This window comes from Alnus glutinosa, chromosome 14, assembly GCF_958979055.1.
Source record: "Alnus glutinosa chromosome 14, dhAlnGlut1.1, whole genome shotgun sequence".
NCBI lineage: Eukaryota > Viridiplantae > Streptophyta > Magnoliopsida > Fagales > Betulaceae > Alnus > Alnus glutinosa.
Window position 1 is genome coordinate 369,938 of NC_084899.1, and position 22,526 is coordinate 392,463.

At 37.2% G+C, this 22,526-nt stretch overlaps 3 protein-coding genes across 9 annotated transcripts; 1 reads left to right on the top strand and 2 right to left on the bottom strand.

Moving 5' to 3' along the window:
• Nucleotides 1–835: 835 nt before the first annotated feature.
• On the bottom strand, nucleotides 836–8,173 carry LOC133857192 (3-oxoacyl-[acyl-carrier-protein] synthase II, chloroplastic). The gene is made up of 14 exons (XM_062292351.1): nucleotides 7,425–8,173; nucleotides 6,010–6,215; nucleotides 5,733–5,936; nucleotides 5,195–5,305; nucleotides 4,996–5,091; nucleotides 4,816–4,861; nucleotides 4,636–4,715; nucleotides 4,082–4,150; nucleotides 3,630–3,714; nucleotides 2,380–2,534; nucleotides 2,182–2,262; nucleotides 1,893–1,952; nucleotides 1,477–1,637; nucleotides 836–1,206 (listed from the first exon to the last, which is right to left on the bottom strand). Exons 1-13 carry the CDS (start codon nucleotides 7,786–7,788, stop codon nucleotides 1,521–1,523), a joined length of 1,674 nt encoding a protein of 557 aa, XP_062148335.1. The 5' UTR covers nucleotides 7,789–8,173; the 3' UTR covers nucleotides 836–1,206; nucleotides 1,477–1,520.
• A 5,428-nt stretch (nucleotides 8,174–13,601) lies between these two features.
• LOC133857045 (uncharacterized) lies at nucleotides 13,602–16,761 on the bottom strand. Of its 7 annotated transcripts, none has more exons than XR_009898291.1 (8): nucleotides 16,242–16,760; nucleotides 15,900–15,993; nucleotides 15,317–15,435; nucleotides 15,148–15,231; nucleotides 14,800–14,898; nucleotides 14,653–14,710; nucleotides 14,380–14,571; nucleotides 13,602–13,889 (listed from the first exon to the last, which is right to left on the bottom strand). XR_009898291.1 is itself a non-coding variant. In XM_062292149.1 (8 exons), the coding sequence occupies exons 1-6, from the start codon at nucleotides 16,542–16,544 to the stop codon at nucleotides 14,654–14,656; spliced, it is 756 nt and encodes a 251-aa protein (XP_062148133.1). In that variant the 5' UTR covers nucleotides 16,545–16,760; the 3' UTR covers nucleotides 13,602–13,894; nucleotides 14,529–14,571; nucleotide 14,653. The 7 variants fall into 7 exon arrangements, 5 of the variants coding, with proteins under 5 accessions (XP_062148133.1, XP_062148134.1, XP_062148132.1 ...); XR_009898290.1 differs by having other exon boundaries at nucleotides 13,602–13,894; XM_062292149.1 differs by having other exon boundaries at nucleotides 13,602–13,894; nucleotides 14,529–14,571.
• A 253-nt stretch (nucleotides 16,762–17,014) lies between these two features.
• On the top strand, nucleotides 17,015–22,299 carry LOC133857044 (DEAD-box ATP-dependent RNA helicase 17). The gene is made up of 10 exons (XM_062292144.1): nucleotides 17,015–17,239; nucleotides 17,412–17,484; nucleotides 17,600–17,709; nucleotides 18,059–18,202; nucleotides 18,317–18,425; nucleotides 18,554–18,903; nucleotides 18,983–19,056; nucleotides 19,875–20,179; nucleotides 21,098–21,344; nucleotides 21,483–22,299. The coding sequence occupies exons 1-10, from the start codon at nucleotides 17,104–17,106 to the stop codon at nucleotides 21,729–21,731; spliced, it is 1,797 nt and encodes a 598-aa protein (XP_062148128.1). The 5' UTR covers nucleotides 17,015–17,103; the 3' UTR covers nucleotides 21,732–22,299.
• Nucleotides 22,300–22,526: the final 227 nt, after the last annotated feature.

Below are 22,526 nucleotides of genomic sequence, written 5' to 3' on the forward strand. Positions count from 1 at the left end.
AAGTAGATTTGCAAGATAATTATATGAGAATAGCTTTTGTAAGGACCTGTCACAAACCAGGTCCATAAAAAATGAACATATCAAAAAATCACACGAAATCACACGATTGAACCTTCTCTCAAAACCCATCGTGTTTTATTTCTCATCATGTTCTCTTTTTCAGTCATGACCCACTGCCCACACCGGCCACCACCGAGCCAAGCGTCACCAAACCCCACCACCGGTAAGTTCTTAGATTTATTGTCCTCTCTCTACTTTCTCTCTCTGCTCTCTCTCCTTAGAAATGGGGAAATCGTTTTGGGACTTCTTGGTTCATGGGAAAATCCCGTCGGAAAATCATGTGGGGTTTCTTGGTTCCTCAACCTGCAACCTCAAACCTTCTAGTTCTAGATATTTCTTGGTTTCTCTCTCTTGCGTATCAAACTTTGTGGACTGTGGTCTCAGACTTTTTCGTGGGATTTCTTGGTTAGAACAGTATGAGCATATATGCTTCAGTTGAGTTTCTTGACAGTGGTGTTTTAGACCACTCACCTGCAATCATTTGTGTGGGGAATCAAAGGTGGTGGAGCAACATTGGAGGAGACGGCGGTGGGGTTCGGCGGTGCTCAGCTCGGGGATGGCGTGGGCAATGGGTTGGCAGTGGGGCTGTGGGTCATGAATGAAAAGAAATCACGATGAGGACACTATAGGTTTTGGGAGAAGGTTCAATTGTGTGTTTATGTGTTTATTTGATTTGGTGTAATTTTTTTATTTGTCTAATTTTTATTGGAAGGCATGAAAAACCAGATTGATGATAGGCTCTTATAAAAGTTATTCTCAAATTACATAGAAGATAGAACATCGCAGAATAACCTATGAAACTGCCATCTCAAAATTCATTACAAATGATTATCATAACAATTAGATCAGCCATTTACTTGTACATTAAAAAAGAAAAGAAAGAAACTTAAGACAAGGCCAGTATTGCAATGTACACTGGTTCAATTGTGGATATCAAGTAGATCGAGCCCTACTTTGTCAAGTCTGATAAAAGTAAAGTCTTTTAACAATGTTAGCAAGAGTACTACATGATTAACCCGTCGGTGTAGCTCCATGCTTTCTCTTATCTCGGTCCATAGGGCTATCTGTATTCTCTTGTGACCAGCAGTCCAACCAATTCGATTGCGCGAGGCCCGGCAACCAACCAAATTTCCTGGTACTCACCAACTGCATGATGTAGCAACAGCCCATAAATACTACAATGAACCTGACAAAGACTATAGTTTCTATAACATAGTGTTCTATATCCTAATAGTTTATGTCAGCAAAGAGGGGGCCTTCATTGTTATCATGTAGCAAAAAGAAAGGACCTTCATCTACTAAATTTTCTTTGTATAATCTTACCTTTCTCTCCCACACACAAGCGCACGGGCACGGGCACGCGCACACACAAATTTCTATTGCTTACAGATAGAAGATACCTTGGAACCTACATACCTTCAGCATCAAACAGCAGGTTGGAGTAGCCCACCAGGTCTATTTCACTTGTAAGGAGCAAAAATGATTGATGAGTTGTGACCACCAAACCCAAATGAGTTAGACAACGCCACTTTAACGTCCAGTCTCTCTTTCTTTGAGCCCACCAGCACATTTGTATCCTGAATTGAAACATTGGCAAACATCAGATAATACTATGCTTGAAGTTAAATCTTTTGTTTTTATTTTTTATTTATTTGTTTTTATGAATAATGTAAGTGTGCGCGGCCAGGGAGTGTTGAACCAAGGCTCCCTGGGTTTGCAGTCCATCAGCATAACCAAATTGAAGTTAAATCATCAAAGCTAAGGGACAAACAATGTCATGGAACATCATGATATCAATGAAAAGTGACAAAAGATGCAGTGAGCAAACACACCACGCCTTCATCTGGGTTTTCCAGGTTGATATTTGGATGAACCCACCCAGTCCGTATTGCCTATATGAAGAAACACAATAGCATATCAATAAGCAAAAGACTGCAACTTGTTATGTCTGCTTTCTTTAATTGAAATTACACCTACACAAGGACTAAAAAGAACAATTCCTATAACCCTTTTCAGAAACTATATGACATTCTATTAGAAGTTTTTTTTCTTTTTTCTTTTTTTTTATAAATATGGTTCTTTGAATTTAAAATCACGATACTGAAGACATAAATTGTTTACCTGTACTGCTGCAACAGCTTCCACAGCACCAGCTGCTCCCAATAGGTGACCAGTCATAGATTTCGTAGAATTCACTCTTAACTGTAGAAAGCATAGATCTTATTAAGTATGGAAATATGGTAATCCTGTCATTTATTTGCAATATGATAATATTAGAACCTGGTGACATAAAGGACAAACATTATGCATCCAAGTTACCTCAGGATTCTGGCCGAAACAGTGAATAAGAGCTTGGTACTCTTTCATGTCTCCAGCTGGTGTGGATGTAGCATGTGCATTTATATAATTCACATCCTCCTTAGATACCCCAGAGTGAGCTAACGCCTTTTCTATGCAGAGGATAACACCAGCCCCTGTTTTTGAAGGGATATCAGGGACATGAATTACAAATTTTAGCCCAAGATTTTTTTCTTCTCTCTTTTTTTTTTTGTGATGATGAGGAACCCCTCCAAAGCAGGGCCACTTCGTGTACCCACCAACCTCGGACCCATGTAAAGCAAAGCGCTCAAAAAAGGGTAGTGAACAACATACTTAACTTGAGTGGGGAAAAATAAAAATGCATGCTCGAAAGAAAGTGCTTCTAGCAATTCTGGATGTACTAAGCCACGATGAATTTTGTATGTATCTTCAAAATACTAATAACTATTTCTGGAAATTTATAAACATAAATTAGGTCAAAACTATAGTTCAGATACTAGGAGCTGAAACTTTTAGAATTAAACGATGATAGACATGAACAAAAGTGTCATGTATCAAAATTGGCACAAGTTTTGGACACGAAAAGTCCTACACGGGGACAAAACTGTAAGCTCAGCCGTGAATCTACCTAAGGAGCCTGCCTCAGCTTCCAATGTGACACAGCCAACTAGAACAGTTACTAAATAACTGCATATAGAAATGTTTATGAAACTCACTTATCCATATGACAGTTTATATGTGTATATAATGTAATTTGATCCATCAACTAGGCACCTTGGCATTTTCAACACAACTAGGTTGCCAATCGTGTGGGTTTGGCCTACTTTTTTTTTTTACAAAGATTACTTTCTTAACAGAGGATATGGTTCCAGATAGTCTAACCGAGTGGAGCTTTGACAATTACGTGACTTCAGGTTTTATTTGTCCTTCCTGTGCCCTAGGCATTTGTTATCAATATCATGGGTACAAAAAAGCATTTTATGATTTGGTTAACTGCAACTCAAATTTCAAGATAGTTAAATTTAAAAAGGAATACGATTTCAGAGCAGAATCATATAAATAATCCAGAACTCAAGAGTTGGTGCAGGCCATCCGTCCACTGTGCATGTTCACTCAAGATTTTTTTTTTTCTTTTTGGATAAGTCAAAAAAGAAATACAGGTTAGGGTTGAATTTCAGAAAAGAAAAATTATGAAAGAAAAACGACATTTTCAAGGTTGAATTTCAAGTACCCAAGAGAAGGCACATTACCATCAGGGCGTGGCTCAGTCATGTGATAAGCATCACAGGTGAAGCTTCCACCAAGAAATTCTGCATGGATATTTGCACCTCTTCTCTGCCAAAAAAAAAAAAAAAAATCAGCTGATAGAATTTATCACCCAGAAGAAACATCTTATCACAGGTTATGGAAGGAAGTGACTGAACTTCACTACTTTTTAGCAAGCAAGCATATATAGATAGGAAGATCAGTTCAAGAATAATCAGAGGCGGTAGCAGTTGAGCATAACACAATGAAAAGTCATCTCATGATTCACTCTTGTAAGTTGATTACCAATGGATATACAGAGGGACAGCAGAAATGCCATTGAAAGGGGGTCAAGGTACATAATGGACAACAATCTAAAAGGGAGCGAGCCCCAAGAAGAGCTCACTGGTAAAATGGAAGTGCCTACAGAAATATATTCAATTTAGGGTGAAAATACCTTAGCATGCTCTAATTCTTCTAAGAGCAAAACCCCAGCTCCTTCTCCCATAACAAATCCATCACGATTCTGTTCATTAACAAAAATCAGATCTCATGGTAAGTAGTACACATGAAGCTACCAGGATTGAGGTCTCAAATATCTTCCCTCAATCAGCATCGTAGAAATGAATGAAGTAACTTTGTGAGAATTGCTTAAAATTCATTCGGTAGAGAAGGTCAGATCCAGAACTTCTTAGTTATCAACATAAGAGCTATTGACTACATATAATATCAAGAAATTATGAACATAGTTTCCTATTTCTACGAGAAAATAGAACACTAAATCCACATGATCCATAAATCAAAGTTTGTAAACCCTTTGAATCACAACACTTACAATAACTAGTTTCGCTGACAAGAACACAACGTATAGTTGATTCATTCCTATTTTCATTTATTATTTTCATATTTCAAAAAGTATTTTGTAAAAGTTCTGAGATGTAAACAATGACAAGAAAAAAAGGGAAAAAAAAAAAAAAAGATATGGAAGTAAAAGGACTGTTGATAACATACACTATCCCAAGGGCGCGAAGCTTTTGTTGGTTCACCGTTCCTCTGGGAAAGTGCTCTGCATGCCACAAAACCTCCCAAGCCTGCATCAACAAGTAGAAAATAGGTTATGTAAACTTCATGCTATTACAAGTTGGCGAAGGATGAGATGAATTTGATGTAGGGAAAGTAAAAGAGAGATACCAATAGGTATGATTGCTGCATCTGAGCCTCCACAAAGCATTACATCCTGCACAACAATTTTGGTAAATATTGCAATTTAGATTTTTGGACTTATTTCATTGTTAGTTATTCTTTCCAAGGTTGAACCCCATACAAACTAAAATAATATGAGACTCCCACACTTCCATGGCATACACTTACAGCTTCGCCTCTGATGATATGGTTTGCTGCATTCAATATACAAAAGTTGCTTGTAGCACAGGCAGTAGAAATAGAGTAGTTTGGGCCCATCCATCCCTGTAATTTGATAAGTAAATTAGCCGTTAAAAGGTCAAGTACCAAATTGCAACTCTTATCAGGGTGTATCATAAAGTTTAAAAAATATGTATATTAAGTTGACCAGATCCATTGCAAGCATGGCAGAACCCATGTTTGTAGTTGCAAAAGGCACACAGAAAGGATTCATCTTCTTGTATGAGACCCTTAAAGCTTCAATCGCATCGTTAAAAACCTGTTCAAAACACAAAACACCCAAAACAAGCAGTCAATTCATAATTAATGCTAACTTGCATAATTAATCTGCTTTCTCATCCCATCTGCAGGTCATGTGGCTTCATGTAAGGCAGTACAATTTGGATTCCATTTCCTGACAGGAACTCATTACAGCCAGAGAGATACAGAAAACAAGTTTGAAACATGCACCATTCCAATACCAAAGCAAGTAGCAAATGCAAGGACTTGATTTAAATTGCAAATTTCACTGCAGTAGGAAACCACATAGGCAGCAGACATGACAGCAACTACACAATCTTCAGAATCCTCTTGTTGTCAATCAGATTGCATATTAATCAGTATAAGTTCAGGTTAACTTAATATTTTTCAACCATGTTCCATTCTCATCATATATTGTATATCAAACTGCTGAAGGCTTGATGTACCTTCATGCCACCCATTCCTGAGCCAATCAAAACTCCACATTTTGTTTTATCTAAAGCATTCATTACATCTTCTGTAATTCCACCATCTGCCAAGGCTTTTTTGCCAGCAGTAAGCATGTAAAGCATAAATTTGTCCATCCTCTTGGAAAGTTTTGGCGCAATCCATCCATCAGTTGAAAAAGACTTGATCTCTCCAGCAATTCTCTGGAGAAAAAGAATTCTAAGAACAAACTGCAGAGCGAGCAGCAGAATAAGAGAGATCTTAAATATGGTTTACCGTTGGAAATTGGGCACAATCAAAAGTCTCGATCTCACTTATGCCACTGACACCCTCAAGCAAATTATTGTAGAAGACATCTGGCTCGTGACCAAGTGGGGTCACGACACCCATCCCTGTCACAACTACTCGCCTTTGCTTTGTGAGAGGTTTCTTTCTCGTGGTGACTTCCTCCACAGGTTGCACTGCTACAGCCATGGCTTCCCCTAGAGTATTCATAAATTCACAAAGGTGGTGTGTGTATGTAGTTAGTACTCAGCACAAATTTATAATTTCAAAGCTTTATCAAAAAAGATTTATGTATCAAAACAAGAAATACTAACACCTGCGTAAGTGAAGACAAAACCATAAATATCAAAATTATGTTGCATATGAAATTCAGTCCATAACCAAAGAACGAATATCTACATTAGGTTGAACAGAAAATTCAGTCCACAACCAAAGAACAAATATCAACATTAAGGTTTGAATTGAGAGGACTGCTGCAAGCCCTCAACGTCAATGCTACTCAGCCAAGAAAGTAGGAATACGCCAGCAAGCCCAAAAATTAATAATCATGTCTGTTGCTAACAATACAACAATCAAGATAAGTGGACTGTTCAAGTAACCAACCCATTCACCAGGGACAGACAGAGAGAGAGCTGCATTATTATATGAATTGAAGAATGAAGAGCCACAATACTCTTGCACCTTGCAAATCTAGAACTTCCATTTCATACACGTGCAATAACAGGAACCACCTGAATTTAATTTTCTTCAGAATACTTGTCAGACATAACATGCCAAAGATAGCCACATGTGTAACTAGAAACAACCTAAGATGTGCGAAACTTTCAATCCTAACTCCAGGTATACTCATTTAACTATATATGAAAGAAGAAATGAATGAACCACGTTTCTACAATCAGTTCTCACCAAACAAAAGCACAAATTGAAACATCCCCTGTTAGTATCAATTTCCCACTTTCCATAGCTTTGGCATGCAAGTAAAATGAAGAACTGCTTTTCCAATAAGCCAAACTGCTCTCTACCAGTAACTGGAGTGGACTGCTATCCAATATTATAAATAATTCCAGACTCAATTATTTTAGTTCTTCGTCTTTTCATAGTTCATTATGCAACCAAATGAAGCATGAATAAAACCAAATTTCGACACCACATAAGAAAAACAAGAAACTAAATTAATCAGTCAAATCCACCTCCAAGCGCATAAGAAAGCCCATTAAAATTAAGATATTCGAAGCAAACCCAGAAAAATACACACACCAGATCAAATAGGAAATGTAACAAATGTCAACAAAATCTCAGATTTCCAATTCAATGAATAATTTTTCTTTTAAAGAGAAAGAACTTAATTAGCAGTCACCAATAACAGCTCAAACTAAGTATAGCATCACAGAAAGAAAGAGGATTACCGGAATGGGGTGGTCGACTCAATCGCCTCTGTCTACGATTCAGAGGAACACTCTTGGATCCGAACAGAGAGGAAAATCCCATAGAAGAGAGGCCCTTGGAGCTATAGTACTCATTGCAGGGCTCGAAAGCGAGGCACGTACTCATGAGGCCCTGAATGCTGGATCCACAGAGAGAGGAAATCAAGCCCCTCTGGAATTCGGAACTGCATTTGGACGAGACCCTCCTCTTGCGAGCCCATTTGGTCGGTCTCTTGCAGGAACCGAGCATGGACGGGCACGTGGGGTGGTCTGCGCCGCACGTGACAGACATGCAAGCAGCGACCAGCCACGTGCAGAGCGGAGATGTGAAGGACGAAGCAGCCATGAGAGCGAGCGATGAAGTAGTGGTAGTAGAAGAAGAAAACGAAGAAGACCCAGAAGCTGAAATCGAAAACCCAGAAGGAAAGAAACGAACTTGGATTGGATTCTGTTAATCTAGGCGAGGAAGAAGATGCAGAGGTTCATGGATGGTGAAGATAGAAATGTGGGAGAGAAAGAGAGAGGTATAGAGATGGCAGTTGTAGCGCTGATGAACAAACAAAGGGTGAGAAGGAAAAGAAGGGAAAGTGGTATTCGATTTTTTGAGTTTTTGGATTGGGAAAGCGTTGAAGACGCCAAGTTTTGGGCTATCTGAGTCGTCCTCTGAAGAGAATGCCAAGTGCTCTGTCTCTCTCCATCTCTATTTTTGTTCGACGATATTATGAGACACCAGAGTACAATACAAAACCCAAAAAAAAAAAAAAAAATCTTAACAAATACACAAAGGATCTACGACCAGAAATAATTTTAAAAATCATTAGATTTTTCTTTTTAAATTATTAATCTGTTAATTAAATGTTGGATTCTATCGCTGGCCCTGGGTGGTGTTGCCAAAGGTTGTCCTGTTTTCGCCATTTTGAGCGACTACCCTATCACTCTACCAGTTGTCAAAAAGACATTGCTGCCCTGCCCTTGCTGTAGCTATTTTTGATTTATTCTTTCTTCAATAACTAATTTATAATAACTTTTAAGAGTACTTCACATTTATTTATCACCACATTTTACACGGATTATGTTAACATAACGTATTTTAAATATATTTTTATGTTAACCTTTTTTTTTTTTAAAGAAAATAAAGTTATTTAAATTACACATTAATAATCAATCAATATAAAATAAATATCAATAGTACTCTTACTCATCATTCATCAAAGCTTGAAAGCCTGTAATTGAAGCCCCGTCAATAAATAAAAAATAATTTACACTCTCCCATGGTGGCCTATTAATACCTATCAAAGAGTTGGAAAAAAAATTATATCAAATTGATTAATTCTTCTATAATTATTTGGTTATTTGTTAGCACGCCCTCTAACCAACTCAGCTAATATGCGGTTTTCTTCCCACTCCTATTACTTTTAATTAATAAAATTAGGATGGAATTTTGCATTTTGTCTCTCGGCCACGGCAAGTGGACTCTGTGGATCTCTGGTGTTTGTCTTTTTGTTTTGCCCATGGGCCATGGGCACCTGGGGGGGATTTTCATATTAATAAGGCGGAACTAGGATTTAAGATTTAGGTGGCTAAAACTATAAAAAGAACAAAATTTAAGAGTAAAATTAATTAATTTTAATTTTTTTTAGGATTTTTTTTTTTTTTAGGAGAAACCCCTGGCCTTGGGGGTAGCTCCGCCCCTGATGACAAACAAATAGAAAATTATGCTATATTTTTTTTTTTTTTTTTTGACATGTCCACACAAGAGGAGGAGAGGGGATTCGAACTAGTGACCTCCACTTCATGAGGTGTATTCCCCAGCCAATTGAGCTACCCCTTGGGAACTATATTTGTTAATGCTTCTTATAGCCTTTTTTTTTTTTTTAATTTTTTTTTTTTATAATGTGTTTTAATATGATATCAAAGTAAAAAATAGTTTTAAGTGTTTTGTTTTTTTGAGTTGTTTGTTAATGCTTTTATTTTAAAAACATAAAACAAATAAGAAAAAAAAAAATTTATCTCTCTTTTAATTATTGAATGTAGGGTGTTTTATAGAGGCTTACAATAAGAATTTAAATGAAATTGCAACTCTAAAGGATAATATGTCTATCCTTAAGACTTTTAATCCAAATTCTAATAAATAGTATTCATAATCTTAATAAAATTACAAATCATAAATAATAATAATAATGGGATAATAATCTTAGGGTCATGCAATTTCTTCTTTAATCTTTATTATCCTGGCGTTGAGAGCTTCTCATATTCATGTGATGTGGGTCCGTACCACCTACAAACGGGTGGTAGTAATAACACCTACAAGTGGATGGTAGAGCAAATTTTCAACCTCCTGCATCAACGCGCACGTTAAACATTTCACGTCACTAGCCATCATACCCGTGAATCAATATATACTCATTTGAGATGGAGTGAATTTTTATTTATTTTTAGATAAATGGAGAGAAATTATTTTATAATTTATATTATATTTTATAGTAAAATAATAATATTTTCTAGATTATTATATGACAAAAAAATAGAAAGAGACTAAATGTCAATCTTTCTAGTTATATGGCAGTCGTATAGCAGTTTATTAAAATGACATTACTATTTACTATTTAACGGTGTACATGGTGTCACATTGTTTACAAATTTTTTAAAAAAAACATGACAACATAAAAACCATATACAACATTAAAGACAGAAGAGAATCATGTCATTGTTAAACATTCTACGTGAGTAGCTATCAAGTTGGGCACACTCTAGTTTTTACATTTTGTTCACGTTCTTGTTATATAATAACTTAGCGGAGACAGGAGTGTGTGCCACAAATTGATGTGTTGCTTGTATATGGAAATGAGTAATGTTATATCGATAATTATTTTATAATTTATTAAAACATGTTAGCGTGTGATTAGAGTCACCGTTAGCTTAACGAAAAAAGTTTAACACTCTCTAATTACATATTAAAACATGTCAAAAGATTGTTAAAGAGTTTTTCATTTTTTTAGATTAATTTCTGAACCATGTGTTCCGTGCAGAGAACAACAGGGGGGAACAAAACTGAAATATTATTATTATTATTTTTTTTTTTCTACGGAAACTGAAATATAATATACTAGTAGCTTTGCACAGCTCCTAATAAAATATAAATTAATAAGATAAAATCAGGAAGTCCTATTTTCCCGGAGTTTGTTAGTCAGCCAGCACGTGAGTAAATATAATTTAAACAAATAAATTTATCATTTCTTATTTATTTTGAAGTTTTTGGTACAATTGGGTATTTTTCTTTTCTTTTTCATTAATTTATTCCGGTAATACTTGCGCAAAAACCAAAAAATAGCTAGCAGTTTTGACATTAAGAGAAACAAAAGAAAGGAAAAAGAAAAAAGAAAAAAAAAGAGGTTAAAGATTGCAGTAGGAAGTTAAGAAACAATGGAGGACAAACAAACTACCCAACATTTGCAACAACGCAGGAAACGTGAAATCAATAGTTGTTGCGTGTCGTAAGAACCGAAGATCCCAGTAGTTGTGCTCCTCAAAAATGGATCTTTTTGTCAATGCATTTTATGAGTACTTTTTTTTTTTTTTTTTATTTGAAATGCTATATATATATATATATATATATATATATATGGTATTGGGTGGAGACGAAGTTGACCAACCACATCACCATCATCTAACACTTATTTTGAGGGGATGCGGCCATGCGGGATCAAGGAATAATTCCATGTCAACTTCCAACCTAAATTTTGGATTCTACAAGATCATGACTAATTTGAGGACTGCATTGGAAAATGGTCGTGCATGACAAAAGGCAATGAACAAGATTAACTTGAGTTTCACCTAAATTTGGTCAGCAATTTGATGAAACCATGGTTCAGAATTGGTAATTATTGACATAATTCCAGACTCTGTCCTTGGTTTGTGTTCCATGTGCTTTTTAGGATTCTCATATATCACTTCCCAATCAATCGATTCCACTATATTATGGTTAACAAATTGATATATATATATATATATATAGTTTCTTTTTGCTCACTTATCTGCTTGTGCTGCTTAGATCAATTTCAACATTAAATAATGTAAAAAATGCTATATATTAAAAATACATGTTACTGTGGCAACAAAAACAAAATCATTTAAAAAGACTTTTTATTCATTTTTTAAGAGACGCTTCTTTTTTACTAAATTAAAAAGACAGTTTTTTACTCAAAGCTTTTCTACGACATAAAGTGTAAGAACCTCTGATAAAAATATATTCAATTCTCATTGTTAATACTTACTACAATACAAACATCCTCTCCCTAAACGACCACATAAGTCAGCACTTTCACATGAGAATCCTATGTAATGTGCAATAGAACAGCTCGTATGAGAATGTGTTCAAAATTCACTTATTTGAGTAGGTGTTCAAAAAAAAAATCTGAACAAATGAAACATTTGTAGACCCTCGCAATAAAGAACCTTAAATGCGTACATGTGCTTTGCACAAATGCAAACACATTGAAAATTTGAAATCATCACGCCCCTACAGCCTATTGTATGCAACTTTATAAAATCATAGCCAATAAAATAATTCTACGCAAATTGTCAACGAAAAAAAATATTTGCCCAAATCCGTACTTTGCCCTCTATTTGCGGGTCCATGCGCTGTTCATGATTTTGATAAATCACTCACAAACCCTAATGACCGTAGCATACCATGCCCAGTCATTATCAACTCAAACTGGTAAAATTCGCTAAACAAACTGAAAAGAGATCCCCCCTCCTAAACATTTTTCTGAACCAGTTATTCTTTTAGGTACAGGGCACTTTGAAAACTGAAAATACTATACATTCAATTGGTAGTTGAGAAGTTGGGAACAGAAGCAAGAAACCTTGTACAAACAGGCGATGAACAGTGGACAAGTCAGAAGAAATATTTGTTGGTTTTTTTCTTCTTTTTTTTTTTTATTTATTTATCAAATGCAACATATAGAATGATATGTCAAGAGAAAGACCCCAATAAAAAGGGCACGTGAAGTGCAGAATCCAGAAAGGGAAGTCAGAAATTGGTGACCCAAACTCCCATCTTTTCTCAACCATATTTTCAATTCTCTGTTCGCCCAAACGATACACTTGGCCCATATGAGTATAAAAAATATCGAAGAGAATGACCTGCAAACCAACTTTCCTTTTCCCACAATCCAACTCCCTTTCAAAGTCTCAACAATCATTCAATTTTGAAGACTTTAACGTGGGAAGTTCCAATTGTAGATAAAACATTGGAGCTCCAATAAATATTTCTTCAATCATGACCATTTTAACACTTGAAAGGGAGAGATAAGCCAGATAATTAAGCTAGGAAAATTAGGCACAACACCTCTCAGGCAGCAACTTACCAAGGCAAACCAGAACGGCCTAACAGCAAGTTTCAACCGAAGAACCCGTCAGCACCAGCTTGCAGAAGTGGACGACGTTCAGAGGAGAAGACAATAGCCCAGTGGGCTAAATGCCCATGTAATTCCCATGAACCAGGAAAAATAACTATTTCCAGACATCCCCTCCCAGGAATTTTTTTGTCTTGTTTTTAATGAAAATTTCCTCCCGGGGTTACACTTTCCACTGGCTCTGGGCTTCAGGATTGCCGAAATGTTAGCCCCAGTACCCCCACACCGGGTTGCCTAAATCCCTATTGGCGCTAAAAATTGCACATTTCACCGAGTCATGGGCTGTTCATTCAGGAAGTTGAGCCGCCTTTGCCCACACGGGGGTTATAAGAAACCATATTCAGCCATCAGAATCTGTGTCAAGATCCATTTTATGGCCAGATTAAATTTTATGAATTTACTGGTATATATATGTTACAACACGGTTATATATAGTTAAATACAACAAAACAAAATCTGAATCATAAAATAAATGCTCCTTATTTCAAGTGAAATTGGGAATCCTGATTCGTTTTGCCGAACGGAAAATTTTGTAAAAAAGGAAAAAATCCAAGTCTGCATTAATTCATAACATTACAAAGGCCAAGTACATCAACATTCACACGTCCTGTTTCCATCTATATATATTTAGTTGACCAACTTCACTTTTCTTCAACAGTGACAGCCAATATCTAGGGTTAAACAAGATTAAAGGAAAAAATAAAAAAGATAACAAAACATTCAGAGACCTGGAGAGGGATGATCAATCAAAATATGTATATGGAAAAGATAATTCATCTGCCTGTAAGTGATAAAATACAAACTAAATGAAATGACCAACAACCCCATCTAGTCAGTTGGACTAGTGCGACCTTGCCCACCAACTTATACATGTAAACAATTAAACAAATACAATTCAATTGTAATTAATAAACTTTTCTAGGTCTAAAGTATCACTCCTCGAATGGCGGCTCAGACAAGAAATACTAATATGTGTTGGTTCTCAGTCTAAAAGGCACGACACGATACTATTATGTCACTTTGCATCCTGCACTGCAGATCAAGATCTAGGTCAACTTAGGAATAATAACTGGTATACCAACATAACAAAATTAAAGACGAGCAAAAGCAAACCAATTATAAGAATATTCAAGAAACCATCCTATAAATAATCTTCACCTCTCTTCAATGTGTAAACAAAGGTAGTGGTAGTAGAGTACAGAGTTGTACTGTACAAGTGTAGCCAACTTAAACATTCATCGAATTCACTTGTGTTTTAGTTATCCCTGCCTAAATGAATCTGTTGAACCTTGTCTATATACATTAAGTTTGTCCATGAACCCAACAACGCTTCTTGAACTCGACAATTTTCTCTAGTGTATTTACAAGATGAATTTCATTTTCCAAAGCATCAGAATGTACCAGTCAGTCAATAGACAATAATAACGTAAAGCCCATGTGACGATAAATAGTTATAACACTCGCACAAAAACACACATGTTGGATGGTTAGGGTTCTGAAACTGCCCTATGGATTACCAATCCAAGAGGCTGCCCATTAATTGGAGGGCCCACTCTCTTTTGAAAGACAAGTAAAAGAGGACGAAAGCAATTAGGATTGCCACAGTGATGCAGTTGGAAAGCTTGCCACCAGTTACTCCTAGTAGACTAAGGTTGGTGCTACATACGTGTTCATTCAGTTTATTATTCAAAAGATTCAGCTTCTGCAATCTGCATAAAAGAGATGTCCAATAAAGCAAAGTCCACAAACCAGAAAATGGTCATTCTATTGAGCATTATGAGTCTACTTACCTCAATCTATAACTTCTGATGTTTGAGACTGTTGCTCCTCAATTAAAGTTTGAACTCTCTGTGGTGGATACAAGAAATATGTATATGATAAGAAAAGAGTGCATACCCAACTTATGGTGGTAAATAAGTCTTGTATTGGTTTCCTACCTTCATAGAACTTCCAACCTCCTCAAGTTTTTGCAGTAGTATTAGCTCCCCAGAATGCGGAAAAGAATCATGCCTGAAATATTTTGATGGAGACGCCAGCTGTTGATAAAAAGTGAGACATAAATTGAGATTCAGTAAATACAATCAAGAGGAGAGCGAGGAGGGCTATATAGCTAGCATTTTGATTTCCCTACATTGTTACTAGGCTCGAGACTAAAATGCTAGAATCATGATTTCACAAGAATGCCAAAAGTAACATAATCCAATACATTAGTGACAGTAAAATTAAGTGATGAAACCGGTTAATGCTTCTAATAGCATGTCTGCAGCATATAATGAATGACCTACCCTTAAATTTGGAATGTCTTCAATTGTGGAAACCTGTCTAGAGAAAGCCTCAGTTCTCATATTCACGAGACGCATAAGAACAGCCTGAAAAGGGCATCAAGTGAGATAAAGGAAATCATATGCATCAACTTGAAGTCACCAGACAAATGTGATTTTAAACTAGAGATACCTTCCTGAAAGCACTTGGATTGGCAACGCCATGGATTTTAACATCGTCACTGGGAGGCCGTCTTACACCAACATTTTCAATTCTAAGAGAGTAGACACCAAACAGGGATTGCAGATATCCTGAAGGTAACAATAAATATTTCTAAAATGTTACCAGGATTGAGGTAATCAGAGACCCTACAAAAGAAAATTCAAATATATAGCCCCCGTATGCGTGTTCGCATGCATGTGAAGAGCAAAAGCAGCAGGAATAATTGAAGGTCCAACCTTAAGCTATATATTTTGTTCATACTTAGGCATGAACATTTTGTAACAACCAGTTTCTACCAAACCCATTTTGTAATAACCAGTAACTAAGGGTCAACAAAACTGCAATCATCTAGTACTTTAACTATGAGGTGGAAAATCAGTCCTCACTAGTCATTACTTGTTTTCCCCTTCTTTTGGGCTAGTAAAAAGCAATTAGCCATTACTTAATCTTACTTAAAGTGCAAGTTTGATAGAAACAATCAACAATAGAACACTGATGAAATTTGCCAGAAATTTGAGATAATGCAAAAGAATAATGCCAACACTTTTTCTACCTTGTTCAATTACAAGGTCGGCAACCGAAGGCAACAAGACATGTTTCTCTTTCTTCAACACTCCAAAGCATGGAAATGGTACCGGCCTCGTAACCTGAGCTAAAGAAACAGAGTATTATCCAAATGGTTTCCACACATAGCACACTTTCCGCATAGCATCAAGAAAAGCATTGTCTTAAATCCATGAACGAGGATCCAACAATTTCCACGAGTCACTACGGACGAACTACTCAAAGGAACAAAGTGCAAAAAATTCGACAACTATAAGTGATCGCAGCTAGTAATATCAATTTTGCATGTGATCCTAAAGAATTAACTTGAAAATGGAATTGCTGATTTTACTTTGTATACGATGGCGTTTTGAGTGAGATAGAGCTTTCTGGAGCGGATATCTTTGCGCACTATATATCTTCGGACTGGTAGATAAAGCAGCATGAACAAGCCGACCCCCCAGGCCAGAATTAGAAGCAAGGAGTATAGAACCCACTGAGCCGTCTGATGCTTGACGAAATTCTCTTCCGTCTCCTGGAACGACGCCGTATACAGAACCGTTTCGCCTTCGGCCTCCGCTTCCAGTTTCTCCTGAGACAACAACAAACCTTTCTCCAAGCTATCGATTTCTTCGACCTCATTTCCAGACGCCATCGAATCAGCCTTCAATCTTCGGCAACTTCTCTGTTTGGTTCCAGCGAAATTACCCAAGATTTTCGATCTCAATCGAGCTGGAACTTGTTTCAAGCACCGAATTGCAAAACCCTAATCTATACCAAAAGGCAAAAACCGAATAACTCCAAGCAACAGGGTCCAAGCACAGAGAAAGGGGCGAGAGCTATTGAAAGCTTACCTGAGCAATCGATTTGACGCTCTTTCAACGGAAGTTTTCGCAGCTGACTTACAAGTAGCAGACGGAGGGCTGGGCCTGATCATTGCTCTTGGATCGGGCTCGGGTGCTGATCCGGCCCAATAAGCCCACTGGTAGTGGAGCATGCTAATTGCTATACCTCGGTGTTCAGGTCGGTTTCCGGGTAGTCAAATACAAGTACTGACACTGTACAGACCGAACCCTGATGCGGACTGTATAAAATGTTAAATGGATAACGAAAACGACACCGTTCAGGTTTAGGTAAAAAATCTGAAGAGGTACACAAGCACCTCCAGGACGCGAGCCCCGAGTCACACAGCGAAGAAGAAGGTCCTCCAAGTGATGGCGACGAAGAGAAGCGAAAAAACCAGTAAAGAAGCAGAGAAGAAGAGCAAGGAACTCAAAGAAAGCGAGATATTCGCATCCTGCTCTTTTTCCAGCCTCGGCCTCCACCCCACCTTATGCGACCAGCTCCGAGGTCTCACTCTCTCTCTCTCTCTGTCTCTCATTGTACTGAACCTGTGAGAAATCTATCTCACTGATTACATAGAATCCAGCAAGAAATTTGGAAAAAAAGAAACTTCTTTTGTTTAATATTTTGGGTTAAATTAGCTTTACTAGTCGCAAACGCACGGCTTTGTTATAAACAGAAAGGATGAGCTTCGAAGTCCCGACCCTGATACAGGCCCAAGCGATTCCGGTTATTCTCTCCGGGCGTCACGTGTATTCTTCTGGACCTTCTCTCTTCTCCTTCTTCTTCTACTTGTTGGTGGTTTTCTCTTCTTTTGAGAGTTTCGTCTGTTTGGTGTTTTGTGCTCTTCAATATTGAGCGCTGTAGACTTGTGAATGCTGCTACTGGGACGGGCAAAACTGTGGCGTACTTGGCTCCGATTATTCATCACTTGCAGGGGGACCAACCTCGTGTTCAGCGCTCTGATGGAACTTTTGGTACGTGTTCTCTTTAATGGAGAGTCAAACACCCTCGTACTCTTTAATCGTGCATCTGCTTTGTTTGTTGAGCTTTCCATGTTATGTTCTTTTAGAGAGACGTAAAATGAGTGTAGCGGGATTCAAATCCAGGCATTGAGGGAGGAGAACGAGCGTCTTAGTAACTCTATTCATGGTTATGAAAATGGAATCTTGAGTTTTTTTTGTTGCTGATTTTTCACAATCACGTTTTACTGGGGAAATAATATTGGTGTTTATTGTTAGAACCAAGATATGTTGCCATTCATTCCATGCCATTATAGGCTCTTTTTTTTTGAATCCTCTACTTTAATTGATCTCCTGGTTATAGCGTTGGTCCTTGTACCGACGCGGGAGCTATGCATGCAGGTTTATGAAATTTTGCAGAAGTTATTGCACCGATTTCATTGGATTGTCCCGGGTTATATAACGGGTGGTGAAAACAGGTCAAAGGAGAAAGCCAGGCTGCGCAAAGGTAAGAAATCGTGTCTAGTTTTGATATAATAAATCAGTTTTCTTTCTACTATAATATCTTTGGTCTTGGACACGTCCATAACAATATGTGGATATTCTATGTTGTCCGTTGCAGGCATATCTATTCTTGTTGCAACTCCTGGGCGCCTTTTGGACCACTTAAAGAAGACATCATCCTTCTTGCACACTAATTTGCGTTGGATAATCTTTGATGAAGCAGATAGGTATAGTCTAAACCCTACAATCTCTGGTTCCTATGGTACTTTTAACCATGACATGTATAGTACTGTTATAACTATATATCTCCCTGTGTACTTATCAAAAAAACTATATATCTCCCTGTGCTTTACAGGATTTTGGAATTAGGATTTGGGAAAGAAATAGAGGAAATACTAGATCTTTTGGGTTCAAGGAAAAACGGGCATGTTGGCAAGGAGAATGCTGATTCATATAGTTCTAAACCTCAGAGGCAGAATGTGTTATTATCAGCTACCTTAAATGAAAAAGTAAATCATCTTGCTAAAATTAGTTTAGAGAATCCTGTTATGATTGGCCTTGATGACAAGAAGATACAGCCGGTATTATCAGTTGAAGGTTTGGGATCTGATGTGAATGATGAATTTGAGCATCCTGTTAAATCCACACACTCTTCAATTGGAGATTTCCGGGTTCCAGATCAATTAGTTCAGAGATATGTGAAAGGTATATGCTGACAGAAAGCTTGATTTTGTGAACCTTCACAGCATTGCTATACAAACGTCCTGACCCAATTTCTATGCAGTACCCTGCGGCTCACGGCTTGCTGTACTTCTTTCCATTCTAAAGCATCTTTTTGAGAGAGGAACAAACCAAAAGGTAAGACAGTTGAACTTTTAAAATTTTCATTGTTTAATGTATCATGGGAGATTTTAGTTTTTGTAATGCCCTAAACTGCTTTAAACTGGATTTGGCGGGTAAAAAGGTTTAACTATAGCTGTTTGTATCCTCCTCTGTTCCCAGTATAATTTTTGGTCACCCCCCCTCCCCCCCTCTCTCTCTCTCCCTTCCCTGCTTGCCCACTACCTCACAAAAGGAAAGAAGAGAGTAAGTAATATAAAATAGAATCCTTGTGTCAGGTTTATATCCTTCTCTGCCCCCAGTGTAATCCCCCGGCCCACCAACCCACCAAAGGAAAGAAGAGAATAAGTAAATGTAAAATAAAATCCCTGTGTCAGGTTTATTTTAGTTTTAGGAAGTCGCCATTGACCAAACCAGCCATCACTTTGAGTATAAATTTTATATGAGATGGCTTGACTTGAGCTGTCTAACTTTGATTTTGATTATCTAGTCCAAATATCTTGGTGAATTATCTTCAAATGTTTAGAGTTTCCGAGTGTAATCATATTATATCAAGATCAATAGCATTTTTAACTTTCCATGATAAATTTTCTCAGAAAATTTGCCTTATCCTGACGGATTCCTAATTTTTTAGCAAAATGTGAAACTCTTTGTACTTTCCAGATTTCACTGATAAATAATATTACTTACTGCTATGGCGTCATACTTTGCCTGAGGATAAGGCCATTGTTGCCTCTACTTACAGACTGTTTCTAAAAGTTTATCTTCATGATGTAATAGTTATTTCCTTTTTATGGTTCAATTTGTCTAAGTTCACTCACATACTCATTATACAGATTGTGGTATTCTTTTCAACATGCGATGCAGTAGATTTTCATTATTCTCTGTTAAGTGCGTTCAAGTTCTCAGCTTATTCACAACCAGAAGAAGAACTAAGACAGATGTTTGTTCGATGCAAAACTTTTCGGTTACATGGGAATATGAAGCAGGAGGATAGAAGGACCACGTTTCAGGCTTTTAAAACAGAAAATTCTTCTCTTCTCTTGTCCACAGATATTGCTGCTAGAGGTTTAGATTTTCCACAAGTTAGATTTATCATACAATATGATTCTCCAGGGGAGGCTACAGAATATGTGCATAGGTATCAAAGACTTCCTCAGTTCTTTGTTTCAAGATTATTATTAGGGAGAACTTCACTTATAACCCTTGATCTTTCATCACTTTTGAAAAAATGTACCTAAACTTTAAAAAGTGTCAATTTAAGGTATCTGTCTCTTTTTTTTTTCTAAAATTTCAAAGATTCAAGCATAGTTATTTTTCAAATTCCGTTAAATTCTGACTAATACCTAAATCATAGCAATTTTCTTTTTTTTCCAAAAAAAATGAGAGGTATTTTGAAAATTTTGATAGGATGTAACAAAAAATTGTAACGGATGGTTGAATTTGACAAAAAAATTGAAAGATAGATACCTTAAATTGACACTTTTAAAGTTTTAGTACATTTTTTCAAAAGTGATGAAATATCAGGAGTTATAACTGAAGTTTTCCCATATTATTATTATTATTATTTGAACTTTTTGCTACTTTAATCTTTTTCTCGCTCGGCAACTGTTAGTGGTGCCAAGAGTTCTGTTGTCTGATATCATGCTATCCAGTCTAAGATGACCCCATTCAATGAATTTTGATTTAGAAGTCAATTGACAAACATCATGATATAATATCCCAAATCTGAGCACGAGATTCATACAGGGTGGAGTGAACACCAGATTCATCTGGTTGAATGCATCTCAGAACACAGGCATCCTAAGTCATTCAAACATCTTTGAAAATAAGGCAAACATGTTTTCCCCAGATCTTACTGGACTAATCGGAATAGTGCTCTCTGATTGGAGGTTAAAGTTACATGTAGGGTTCATTGTCATAGAGTTTTATTTCTGAGCATTTGAGATTCCCCAGGCTGGGTCCTTAGAATATGTAAATCTAGCCCATGCAGCTTTCTTGTTAATGTTGTATAAATTGTCCGTTTGGAGGTTAATGGTTTCTATGATCCGTGATGTAGAGTTGGTAGAACTGCTCGCTTGGGTGAAAGAGGAGATTCATTGTTGTTTTTGCAGCCAGTTGAATTGGATTATTTACAGGACTTGGAGAAACATGGCATATCACTAACTGAGTATCCCCTTATTAAAGTGTTGGATAGTTTTCCCTTGTACAATGAGAAGAACTATGTCAAGAAGGTTCCGACTTTCGAGTTGCATCCCTGGGTGCTACTTGTGCAGAAAGCACTTGAATCATTTATCCTGGCCGAGGTATAATATTTGCACATTGATCTGTAATAAATCACTCCCTCGGTTTGGGTATGCTAGGATAATCACATATTTCATCTTTAGTATGTTGCTTTTCATTCTTTCTAAATTTAACGTTTTTCCTTTCATATCTTTCCTTAGCCTACTTTCAAGAACCTGGCCAAGAACGCATTTTGCTCCTGGATCCGTGCATACACTGCCCACCGTGGTGAGCTGAAAAGAATTTTTATGCTGAAGAAACTTCACTTAGGGCATGTCGCAAAGAGCTTTGCATTGAAAGAACAACCTTCCTTAGTTGGACAGTCATTCCAAAAGCAAACAAAGAAGAGGAAGAGAGATGAAAAGCAAAGGGGGCTGTCCAAAAAGAGGAAGTTTGCCCGTAAAACATGAGTGCTAAGTATCAAGCAGCAACAATGGGAATCAGTTGTTGAGGGGGATGCTGCTGCTGATGAAAGCTATGCTGGTAAATTGTCTATAGCTTTTACATTGTCTGGGTAGAAGACAATGGGTAAACGAATGGAAGCTGGGAGTGAGGGACTTGAATAGTCAATGCTTTTGAGTGCTCCATTTGCAGTGGGCCAAAGCAATTACAGATGCAAAAGGTATTTCTGCTTGTTCTGAGTTCAGGAATGATTTGAGGGTCATGTAGTTCTACTGTAGTTTAGGAGCTTGTATTGAGATTTGATGATTAAAGTTCTGACACAAACAGAGAATACACAAGCATTCAACTACTGCTTGAAACCGAGATGTGTCCCATGACAGAGCATAAAGAACACGTCCCGATTCCAACAAGTCCAGTTCCTACTGAAACTAGACCCAAGCTGAATCCGAATCCGATAAATACTTATATAAGTGTAGGTACCTAGGTTTAAGTTTATGTTACATCATTCTTCTTATTCTTATCTTGTTATAGGATGATTGATTACTATAAGCTTGTGGGGCTTAGTCAGTTGCACTCCATTCGTCTATTGGACTTGATCACCTAATCCGTAGGTATATACTTAAACATGGAGGTTCAGATTCATAACCAGTCAACATCATACTGAGGAAGGATCAAAATCAAAGGGCTCAAGGCTCTAAACCAACCGTACCCCAATAAACACAATGATGAGGTGTCTATACCCCCCACGTCAGGTGAATTTAGCTTCCCTTGGATAGGTTTTCTTTTGGGCCCACAACTGGACC

Coding starts and splice junctions, on each gene's coding strand:
- LOC133857192 (XM_062292351.1), bottom strand. CDS start 7,788: ATGGCTGCTTCGTCCTTCACATCTCCGCTCTGCACGTGGCTGGTCGCT. Junction 4,151..4,635: donor CTTCGCGCCCTTGGGATAGT/GTATGTTATCAA, acceptor GTTAATGAACAG/AATCGTGATGGATTTGTTAT. Junction 2,263..2,379: donor GTTTCGGCCAGAATCCTGAG/GTAACTTGGATG, acceptor TGCTTTCTACAG/TTAAGAGTGAATTCTACGAA.
- LOC133857045 (XM_062292150.1), bottom strand. CDS start 16,544: ATGGCGTCTGGAAATGAGGTCGAAGAAATCGATAGCTTGGAGAAAGGT. Junction 15,994..16,241: donor AAAACGCCATCGTATACAAA/GTAAAATCAGCA, acceptor TCTTTAGCTCAG/GTTACGAGGCCGGTACCATT. Junction 14,711..14,799: donor AGGTTGGAAGTTCTATGAAG/GTAGGAAACCAA, acceptor TATCCACCACAG/AGAGTTCAAACTTTAATTGA.
- LOC133857044 (XM_062292144.1), top strand. CDS start 17,104: ATGGCGACGAAGAGAAGCGAAAAAACCAGTAAAGAAGCAGAGAAGAAG. Junction 18,904..18,982: donor AGTTCAGAGATATGTGAAAG/GTATATGCTGAC, acceptor ATTTCTATGCAG/TACCCTGCGGCTCACGGCTT. Junction 20,180..21,097: donor GCTACAGAATATGTGCATAG/GTATCAAAGACT, acceptor TCCGTGATGTAG/AGTTGGTAGAACTGCTCGCT.